We start from the raw sequence: 11,960 nt of genomic DNA, 5'->3' as shown, positions 1-11,960 counted from the left end.
CATGACAATAATAAATATATATATATATTTTTATTATTGTATTTGTATATAATATTTTAGCCTGTTTTATTTTCATCATGACAGTTATTAATTGCTCTTTAATGTTTCATGTAAAGCACTTTTAATTGCCTTGTTGCTGAAAGGTGCCTGTCAGTCAGTCCCCAGGGCACAGAAACCACTGTTGTGCCCGGCTGCTCGTCTCCGAGGAAGTGTAACGTCAACAGCACGGCAACCGCTTTCGGCTCGCCGTTAATATCATATCGCAGCAAACTCTGTCTGCTTGAAGTTATGGAAAACTGTAAACACTTTAAACCACTTTATCGGCATCTCCGTGACTCACCGTGACTTCAACAAAACTGCAGAGCCGACGTAGTTTGCATCGTCTGCAGCTCTGCGTGCGTGTGTGTGTGTGTGTGTGTGTGTGTGTGTGTGTGTGTGTGTGTGTGTGTGTGTGTGTGTGTGTGTGTGTGTGTGTGTGTGTGTGTGTGTGTGTGTGTGAGCTCTGACAGATATGCTCTCAGGTACCGAAATTTCAACGTTTAACGTGTAAAGAAAGGGGCCAAATTTACTGGTCGCGACATGTGCGACTGGATGTAAAATTCAGTCGCACACTCTCACATTGTGTTCGCAAAATGCGACCATTTGATCGCAGTCTGGAGCCTTGATAACACGGCAAAATGTAATACGAATTGGCGTGTCGTACATACACCACTTCATCAGACCATGAGATATAAGTGGTTTGATTCTCGTTTGGATGGATGTTATAACCAGGTCAGAACAGGGCCTTTGATGGCTGGCTTTTCACCCTACCTTCAGATACAGTATTAGGGGACCACTAAGGTCTATATAAAAGAGACTTCAGATAGAGTATTAGGGGACCACTAAGGTCTATATAAAAGAGACTTCAGATAGAGTATTAGGGGACCACTAAGGTCTATATAAAAGAGACTTCAGATACAGTATTAGGGGACCACTAAGGTCTATATAAAAGAGACTTCAGATACAGTATTAGGGGACCACTAAGGTCTATATAAAAGAGACTTCAGATACAGTATTAGGGGACCACTAAGGTCTATATAAAAGAGACTTCAGATACAGTATTAGGGGACCACTAAGGTCTATATAAAAGAGACTTCAGATAGAGTATTAGGGGACCACTAAGGTCTATATAAAAGAGACTTCAGATACAGTATTAGGGGACCACTAAGGTCTATATAAAAGAGACTTCAGATACAGTATTAGGGGACCACTAAGGTCTATATAAAAGAGACTTCAGATACAGTATTAGGGGACCACTAAGGTCTATATAAAAGAGACTTCAGATACAGTATTAGGGGACCACTAAGGTCTATATAAAAGAGACTTCAGATACAGTATTAGGGGACCACTAAGGTCTATATAAAAGAGACTTCAGATACAGTATTAGGGGACCACTAAGGTCTATATAAAAGAGACTTCAGATACAGTATTAGGGAACCACTAAGGTCTATATAAAAGAGACTTCAGATACAGTATTAGGGGACCACTAAGGTCTATATATAAGAGACTTCAGATACTACAGAGACTACAGATCAGAATAACAGGCACCGCCCCCCTGGTTACGTTGTTTTTCCGACTGGCAGCCATAGACAGTATTAGGGCTGTCCTCAACTAAAGAACTCCTTAGTCGACTAACACTTATAGGATTTTGTCGACTAATCGATTAGTTGATTTAATTGACAGAGCTGTGAGCTTTGAGAGGTGGTTAAGACTAGAAAAGCACAATATAAATGTAGTTAATTAACCATCTGTAAAACTGAGTTTCTCCACAATTAATCCTGCAAAAGCACCACTTTAAATCTTCTGTTTACCATAAATGTGCTCATGAGTTTCTTGGAAATAAGTAATTAAGCATGAATAAGCATAAAAAATGACTAATGGACTAAAGAAATCTTAGTCGACTAAGACCAAAACGACCGATTAGTCGGCTAATCGACTAAGAGGTGGCAGACCTACTACCTTCCGAGCGTGGCTGCTCTCAACAGCTGTCGCGGGAACGTACTGTTCTTTTCTAGCACAACCCAGCCCTAAATCTGACACAAAAAGGCTGGAACAGGAACTCACCCGAGTTGGAGTCAGGAAAGGAAAGGTAGCAGATGCTTGTTTTCTGAAAGAGAAAAAGATTTAGCTTGTTTTAGTCTCTCTTTATCATGTCATCTCAGGTTGATTCAGTGACACACAACAGATAGGATGGATGGATTGTTACACTTTCTGCACATCTACTGACCTACAACACTACTAGACCACAATTTGCACTAACTGTATATTACTCTAATAATACTCTTTACTACATTTCAGCATTTATAAAGACCAGAGGTGTCAAACTCAGTTTCCCAGAGGGCCACACTGGAAACTAAGAATCACATCAAGGGCCAGACATGTTTAGTTTATTCACATGCTTTTCTTTCATCGAAAAAGTCAAGGATCTTTTACTGGATTATTGCGGGTCTCATGTGGCTTTCTCTCTGACAGTTTGATCAACATAAAGTCCCAAAAAAGTAACTTTGCCATCAAAGCACAGAAGCGACGATGAAAAATTTCAAAAAAAGCAACATCAACATTAGAAAAAACACCAGAAAAGGCCCCAAAAACTTCAGAAGAAGTGGCCAAAGGGCCCCAAAAGCGTCTGCAAAAGTGACAAAAACTTCAGAGAAAGCGACAAAACATTGAAAAAGCTACAAAAAGTAGGCCGGCCAAAATTTATTGTGAACCTAAACTGATAAACGGGCCGGATCAAAACCTGCCAGGGGCCAAAACTTGGCCCACGGGCCTCGAGTTTGACACATGTGATCTAAAATGTCTATTCATTTATATTGTGTTATTACCATATCACTCTCGCATATCCATCAACTTACTTATACCACTTTGCGCCAGCTTTGTAATGCCTACTTACAGTGGGGGAAATAAGTATTTGACCCCTTGCTGATTTTGCAGGTTTGCCCACTTACAAAGAATGCAAAAATCTACAATTGTAATCATATGTACATTCTAACAGTGAAAGACAGAATCCCAAAGAAAATTCCAGAAAATCACATCATATGAATTTATTAAAATTGATAACCATCTGATGAGGAAAAACAAGTATTTGACCCCCTGGACAAACAGCAAGTATTCTGGCTCCTACAAGCCAGTTAGTCTTTCTTTAAGACACAGCCCCAATCCGAACCAATTATCTACATCAAATATGTGCCTCACCTCGTTACCTGTATAAAAGACACCTGTCAACACCCAAACAACCAGCATCCAACATCACCACCATGGGCAAGACCAAAGAGCTTTCTACGGACATCAGGGATAAGATTGTTGATCTGCACAAGGCTGGGATGGGCTACAAGAGAATCGGAAAGCAACTTGGAGAGAAAAGATCAACTGTCGGTGCAGTTATCAGGAAATGGAAGAAGCACCACACCACCGCCAACCTCCCTCGGTCTGGGCCTCCACACAAGATCTTGCCTCGTGGGGTGTCCCTGATCATGCAAACGGTGAGGAATCATCCCAAAACCACAAGGGGGGAACTGATGAATCAACTGAAGGCAGCTGGGACCACAGTTACAAAAGAAACGGTTGGTAACACATTACGCCATCATGGATTGAAATCCTGCAGCGCACGCAAGGTCCCCCTGCTCAAGAAGAAACATGTACAGGCCCGCATGAAGTTCGCCATTCACCACCTGGACGACTCAGAAGAGGCCTGGAAGAAGGTGATGTGGTCAGATGAGACCAAAATAGAACTTTTTGGCCTCAACTCAACTCGTCGTGTTTGGAGGGCAAAGAACACCGAGTACAACCCAAAGAACACCATCCCCACCGTCAAGCATGGTGGTGGCAACATCATGCTTTGGGGGTGCTTTTCAGCCAAGGGGACGGGACAACTCCATCGTATTGAGGGGAGGATGGACGGGGCCATGTATCGTGGAATTCTGGACCGACATCTCCTTCCCTCAGTGAGAGACCTGAAGATGGGTCGAGGATGGGTGTTTCAGCACGACAACGACCCTAAGCACACCGCCAAAGCAACAAAAGAGTGGCTGAAGAAGAAGCACATCAAGGTTCTGGAGTGGCCTAGCCAGTCTCCAGACCTTGATCCGATTGAAAATCTTTGGAGGGAGCTTAAAATTCGAGTTGCCAGGCGACAACCTCGGAACCTGAATGATTTGGAGGCTGTCTGCAGGGAGGAGTGGGCCAACATCCCTGCCGAAATGTGCACAAACCTTGTCACCAACTATAAAAACCGTTTGACATCTGTGCTGGCCAATAATGGCTTTTCTACAAAATATTAACATGCTGTTTGTCCAGGGGGTCAAATACTTGTTTTTCCTCATCAGATGGTTATCAATTTTAATAAATTCATATGATGTGATTTTCTGGAATTTTCTTTGGGATTCTGTCTCTCACTGTTAGAATGTACATATGATTAAAATTGTAGATTTTTGCATTCTTTGTAAGTGGGCAAACCTGCAAAATCAGCAAGGGGTCAAATACTTATTTCCCCCACTGTAATCTGTTTTTGAATCTGTATTTATGTAGCCTTTTGTATTCTTTTTTTTTTTCCTAATCATATTTTTTGTGATTCCATACCTGTTTAAGGTAAAAAAAAAGAAAATCCTACAATTTAAATTTTTATTTATTTAAAGAATGTCCCCTGTAGTGGACAACAGGATCATTTGAGTACAAAAACAGACAAATGTGGTAGATGTGGAGTCATTATTTACATGAAGATAGTCCTGATGTCCACTATAATTGACATTCATAAAATGGGAAATTTTTCAAAAGATACATAATGTAGTTTCTATCAGAACTCAATATATGATTCCTAACACCTTAATGAACAAGAAAATATATGATTATCATAGTAACAAAACCACAGACAAACAATATTTGACTCATCTCTTATCTTTCCATAAAATGTGCTTGTTCCTATGCCGTCCATTTTGGATTGAAAGATAGAGGCGGTTCCCGGCCTCCCAGCCAATCAAATAACACATCACTGAAAAGCCCAGGATGTCCTCTGTACAGTACAGCAGGAATTAAGAGACTTGCACAAAAGATTCCAAGGAGAGAAATGAAACTCAAATATCCACTACAGTGGATGTACAGTACAGGCCAAAAGTTTGGACACACCTTCTCATTCAATGTGTTTCCTTTTTATTTTCATGACTATTTACATTGTAGATTCTCACTGAAGGCATCAAAACTATGAATGAACACGAATTATGGAATTATGTACTTAACAAAAAAGTGTGAAATAACTGAAAACATGTCTTATATTTTAGATTCTTCAAAGTAGCCACCCTTTGCTTTTTTATTAATAAGGGAAATAATTCCACTAATTAACCCTGACAAGGCACACCTGTGAAGGTAAAACCATTTCAGGTGACTACCTCATGAAGCTCATTGAGAGAACACCAAGGGTTTGCAGAGTTATCAAAAAAAGCAAAGGGTGGCTACTTTGAAGAATCTAAAATATAAGACATGTTTTCAGGTTTTCAACCCATAGCACAGTGTTTCCATTTCAGCTCAAGTCTTTACTGTGTTTTGCTGTCATTTATGGCCACTCTGCTTTCTCTCCTCTCCGTTGATCTATTCCACAGACAGTTCAGAAAGCTCTATTGTCAATAAAGTAAAAAGAAAAAAAAAGGTTTGCCGACAATGCCGAGGGCAGACACTTCGCAGCACAGTGGTCTTCTGTCTAAGATAACCAATATAAGCTGCTCTGGTTAGGCTACAAAACGTGCATGCAGGCTGAGATTTAACCGTTTGGTTGTGTCAGGATTAAGCTATAAGCAGAAGGAAACTCCGCTAGCTGCTAGGCTAACGTGCAATGGTAAACACTGCAGCGTTAACGTTAATGTGTCCACGTCCACCTCAGCTCCATGTCCATGCTCATGCGCAAAGCCGAAGTGACGGGAAACTTAGGTTTTTTTTTTCTTCTCGCCATAAACTCTTGAATGTAGGATAGATGAGGGTGAGGGTACCTACACAATGATTATTGCTTTCATTATATGTCATATCACACAATATCTGTTCTCCTGTAACTTCTGCCAGCTAAAAGTAAAAAATCTTTTGGCCTGTACTGTATTTTAGATATATATATATATATATATACAGTGGGGGAAATAAGTATTTGACCCCTTGCTGATTTTGCAGGTTTGCCCACTTACAAAGAATGCAAAAATCTACAATTTTAATCATATGTACATTCTAACAGTGAAAGACAGAATCCCAAAGAAAATTCCAGAAAATCACATCATATGAATTTATTAAAATTGATAACCATCTGATGAGGAAAAACAAGTATTTGACCCCCTGGACAAACAGCAAGTATTCTGGCTCCTACAAGCCAGTTAGTCTTTCTTTAAGACACAGCCCCAATCCGAACCAATTATCTACATCAAATATACCTGCCTCACCTCGTTACCTGTATAAAAGACACCTGTGAACACCCAAACAACCAGCATCCAACATCACCACCATGGGCAAGACCAAAGAGCTTTCTCACGGACATCAGGGACAAGATTGTTGATCTGCACAAGGCTGGGATGGGCTACAAGAGAATCGGAAAGCAACTTGGAGAGAAAAGATCAACTGTCGGTGCAGTTATCAGGAAATGGAAGAAGCACCACACCACCGCCAACCTCCCTCGGTCTGGGCCTCCACACAAGATCTTGCCTCGTGGGGTGTCCCTGATCATGCGAACAGTGAGGAATCATCCCAAAACCACAAGGGGGAACTGATGAATCAACTGAAGGCAGCTGGGACCACAGTTACAAAAGAAACGGTTGGTAACACACTACGCCGTCATGGATTGAAATCCTGCAGCGCACGCAAGGTCCCCCTGCTCAAGAAGAAACATGTACAGGCCCGCATGAAGTTCGCCATTCACCACCTGGACGACTCAGAAGAGGCCTGGAAGAAGGTGATGTGGTCAGATGAGACCAAAATAGAACTTTTTGGCCTCAACTCAACTCGTCGTGTTTGGAGGGCAAAGAACACCGAGTACAACCCAAAGAACACCATCCCCACCGTCAAGCATGGTGGTGGCAACATCATGCTTTGGGGGTGCTTTTCAGCCAAGGGGACGGGACAACTCCATCGTATTGAGGGGAGGATGGACGGGGCCATGTATCGTGGAATTCTGGACCGACATCTCCTTCCCTCAGTGAGAGAGCTGAAGATGGGTCGAGGATGGGTGTTTCAGCACGACAACGACCCTAAGCACACCGCCAAAGCAACAAAAGAGTGGCTGAAGAAGAAGCACATCAAGGTTCTGGAGTGGCCTAGCCAGTCTCCAGACCTGAATCCGATTGAAAATCTTTGGAGGGAGCTTAAAATTCGAGTTGCCAGGCGACAACCTCGGAACCTGAATGATTTGGAGGCTGTCTGCAGGGAGGAGTGGGCCAACATCCCTGCCGAAATGTGCACAAACCTTGTCACCAACTATAAAAACCGTTTGACATCTGTGCTGGCCAATAATGGCTTTTCTACAAAATATTAACATGCTGTTTGTCCAGGGGTCAAATACTTGTTTTTCCTCATCAGATGGTTATCAATTTTAATAAATTCATATGATGTGATTTTCTGGAATTTTCTTTGGGATTCTGTCTTTCACTGTTAGAATGTACATATGATTACAATTGTAGATTTTTGCATTCTTTGTAAGTGGGCAAACCTGCAAAATCAGCAAGGGGTCAAATACTTATTTCCCCCTGTATATATATATATATATATATATATATATATATATATATATATATATATATATATATAAAAATTTTATATATATATATATATATATATATATATATATATATATATATATATATATATAAAATTCTTCAAAATCACACCCGGTCAGTCTGACTCACCTCTTTCTCTGACAGTTTGGAATGGTGCGGGTAAATAACCTGGAAGAGACGTAAACACAGTTACCACACAGCAGGAGCTCATCAACAAACTAAACATCAGCACATTTTCATTACAGGTTTTTAAAACTTGGGACATCTTTAACCAACATGTATTTGTCTCTCTAATGTCACTGGGTAAATTACTTACCGTAGCTTACACTATTTACCCTTTGTTGTGTGATCACTGCACTGTACAGTTTAAATAATGTATTAAATAAATGCTGGTTCACCTCCTGGGCAATGCCAAAGTGCTGGTCCTGCACTGGCAGCCCACTCACTCTGACATCTCTCCATTTGTGCATGAATAGGTCCTGAGCGTGTGTGTGTGTGTGTGTGTGTGTGTGTATATATATATTTAGTTCAGGCCTGTGTGTAGTGATTTCTAACAAACAGAGTGTAAATTGTAATTTGACTACAGCCCAGTGGGGAATCAATACAAATTATAAAATGATCAATGTGTCCAAAGTCTCAAAATCAGTGAAGTACTAAAGGTTCAAATGTCTGGTCTACATTTGTAGTCTTGTTACTTTTCTCTTTTATTAGATTTTGGTTCATGCTACAGATTGACAAAAAAACTTAAAATCAACAACACTTTTGATATCTGTGTAAACTGAACAGCTTTTCTTTTTTGACCCCGTTTTTCACGCTGACATTTTATAGAAGAAAGACACAATCATCTGCCTGCCCTGGTCATTCTGATGTTTATTTACAAAATGACTTTATCCAATCAGTAAATCAAAATGACAAACTGTTCTAATAAAAAACAAAGTTGTGCACTCGGTGGCTCGGTGGGTGGAGCGGGCGCATATAGACATAGGAGGTTTATAAGGGTGGGAATCTGTTGGCACCTCATGATTCGATTATATAGTTCTATTTTATAGTGATCCATTATCTGTTCAACACATGTTCTATTAAAGATAGAAAATAAATATGTGCGTGTGCTGTAAAGTGGTTAGAAAATATGAAATCTTTGGCTGGCCTAAATCGGGAATCGGCCTAGAAAGTTGAAATCGGTGCATGTCTAGTAAGTAAGTAAAGTTAATTTCTATAGCACATTTAAAAACAGCTTGCACTGACCAAAGTGCTGTCCATAGCGCATTAGCCACAGGGTAATAAAATAAAATACACTTACAAATCAGTGATTTAGGCTAAAACGACATCAAAAGACAAATAATTACAAACATAGCGGGATAAGACAATTAAGATGCCGGGAAGGCCAATGTAAAAAGGTGAGTTTTGTGCCTGGCTTTGATATCACAAATGAAGGAGCATTTCTGATGTCGGTTCCACAGCTGAGGGCCAGCAACAGAAAAATCTGAGCTTGCTACTCAGAGTTTGCTAATCACTTCCTAGACAAACCTTAGATTTTGACATATATGTGTCACACACAAGTTTTAATGAGATATTTTGTCTACTGGAGGTTTTTGTTGTGTAGTCATTCCATGCTTAAGCCTTAACCATGCTTGTGAAAGTCACCTTCTCTCCCAGTAATCTTCCATGCCAGAGGCTCAGTCATGTTTAAAGGTCCCATGACATGATGCTCTTTAGATGCTTTTATATAGACCTTAGTGGTCCCCTAATACTGTATCTGAAGTCTCTTTTATATAGACCTTAGTGGTCCCCTAATACTGTATCTGAAGTCTCTTTTATATAGACCTTAGTGGTCCCCTAATACTGTATCTGAAGTCTCTTTTATATAGACCTTAGTGGTCCTCTAATACTGTATCTGAAGTCTCTTTTATATAGACCTTAGTGGTCCCCTAATACTGTATCTGAAGTCTCTTTTATATAGACCTTAGTGGTCCCCTAATACTGGATCTGAAGTCTCTTTTATATAGACCTTAGTGGTCCCCTAATACTGTATCTGAAGTCTCTTTTATATAGACCTTAGTGGTCCTCTAATACTGTATCTGAAGTCTCTTTTATATAGACCTTAGTGGTCCCCTAATACTGTATCTGAAGTCTCTTTTATATAGACCTTAGTGGTCCCCTAATACTGGATCTGAAGTCTCTTTTATATAGACCTTAGTGGTCCCCTAATACTGTATCTGAAGTCTGTAGTACCCAGGGCTCGGTTTACACCTATCACCATTTCTAGCCACTGGGGGACCATAGGCAGGCTGGGGGAACGAATATTAATGTTAAAAAACTTCATAAAGTGACATTTCCATGCCATTCACTATGTTTTCGTTCTTCTTATTTTTTTCGATAATTAACTTACCTGAATTGAGCATCGAATCGTTCTAGAGCGAATCGCGATGCATCTAAGAATCGATTATTTTCCCACCCCTAGAGGTTTATACCTCGACACAGAGGTCCAGGGTTCGAGTACGACCTGTGATGATTTCCTGCATGTCTTCCCCCCCCCTCTCTCTCTCTCCCCTAGCTGTCCTGTCCATTGAAGGCGGAAAAGCCCCAAAAAATAAAGTTGTGCAGTCTGTGTTGTTCAGTTCATTATAGAAAGTGAAACAGAAATACTTGAAGGAGTCTGAACCCAAAATCACAGTAACCTTATTAAGCAGTATATTGTGTATAGCATATTGCATTGCATCCCAAACACCTGTGAGAACCACAGGTATTTGTGGTGTTGGATTCAAACCCTCCATGCCAGAGATGCCTTGCTCAAGTCCCTAAATTTAAGGCTTGAAAAAAGTTCAATGTGCGTTTCTGTTGGAGGAAGACTTTGAACAAAAAAAGCCTCTATGTGAGATAGTAGCTGAGCAATGCTGTGGCTGTTGGAACAGACTAACTCCAGGGAAAAACACACACACACACACACACACACACACACACACACACACACACACACACACACACACACACACAGTTCACCTTGGCTAAGATTAACTATATCGGTAACGTTACTGTGTGTATACATGTCAGCACTGTTAAACCATAGAAAAACTAAACAGAGAATAGGGTTGCTCAATTATGGAAAAAAAAAAATATTTCACGATAATTTAACAAGATTATTCGTTGACTTCTGGAAAGATGTTTGCAATTATTGAACTTAAAAAGCAGTGGAAAAGGTTAAATAAATCAACAGTAAAAAAAAAAAAAAAAACTGTGAAATTTGCCTTCATACTTTTCCTATTTAAACTTTATTTTTTCCATTCATTCAAGAGTTTACTTGCAAAACGTAATGAGCTAAATTAATTGTTTTTTTCTCAATTATTCTGTTTTTGTGATCATTGGGAGCCTAAATCATAATCACGATTACATTTCGATTAATTGCAAAGCCCTAGAGAACCAAACAAACAGCTTCATGAAGATGTTTTTGTGCTCCAGTCCAGCAATTAGTCTGAGCCTTTAATAACTGGCTAACTTCGGCTCTTCTCTGTTTGTTGCTACGCTGTAGTTCAACATGACCCGGCTGTCCCTCCTCACCTCCACAGCCTGCCCCAGCTCCAGGTCGAAGCCGACCACACAGATGCAGTGCAGCCAGGTGGAGAAGCGGTCCCAGGGCAGCAGGAGAGCCTCCTCCGGGTCCTCGTCGCCTCCAGGCCCGGGAGGCAGCGTTATCTCCTCGGCCGGGGAGATGCTACTAGCGTCCTGGTCGTCCAGGTCCTCGGACTCTTCGACCTGCTCCCCCAGCTCCTCCGGGCCTTGCAGAGCCATGGCGACGGCCCGACTCGGACACTTTAGATGCTCCGCAAAATGTTCACGTTTTTCTAAATAAGTTGTCTGGTATTATCTAGTTAGTTAGTTAGTTAGTTAGTTAGTGTCCGGTGAGCAGAGCTGCAGAAAGTAGCTGCTGAGTTAGCTAGCACCTAGCATAGAAGCCAGGAGCGTACGTAGGACGTGGTCGATGAAAGATGCTACGTCATCACGTAAGGTCGTCCCCTGGCACTGATGCTGCGTTCATGCCACCTCGGAATAACAGGCACCGCCCCCCTGGTTACGTTGTTTTTCCGACTGGCAGCCATAGACATTATTAGGTCTGTCCTCGACTAAAGAACTTCTTAGTCGACTAACACTTATAGGATTTTGTCGACTAATCGATTAGTTGATTTAATT

The 11,960-nt window shown here is 40.9% G+C and overlaps 1 protein-coding gene across 1 annotated transcript in view; it reads right to left on the bottom strand.

Annotated features, from left to right (window-relative positions):
• The window catches only part of dennd6a (DENN/MADD domain containing 6A), a 35,950-nt gene extending 24,191 nt beyond the window's left edge, over positions 1 to 11,759 (bottom strand). The window contains exons 1-3 of the mRNA XM_028576074.1: positions 11,331 to 11,759; positions 7,905 to 7,943; positions 2,104 to 2,146 (exon numbers count right to left, since the gene is read on the bottom strand). Coding sequence (XP_028431875.1) covers positions 2,104 to 2,146; positions 7,905 to 7,943; positions 11,331 to 11,561 — 313 coding nt within the window. The 5' untranslated portion in view covers positions 11,562 to 11,759. The remainder of the gene's footprint in view (positions 1 to 2,103; positions 2,147 to 7,904; positions 7,944 to 11,330) is intronic.
• Between the last annotated feature and the right edge of the window lie 201 nt (positions 11,760 to 11,960).

This window comes from Perca flavescens, chromosome 4, assembly GCF_004354835.1.
Source record: "Perca flavescens isolate YP-PL-M2 chromosome 4, PFLA_1.0, whole genome shotgun sequence".
Lineage (NCBI taxonomy): Eukaryota > Metazoa > Chordata > Actinopteri > Perciformes > Percidae > Perca > Perca flavescens.
The sequence above is the reverse complement of the archived record's forward strand: the minus strand, read 5'-3'. Positions and strand labels throughout refer to the sequence as shown.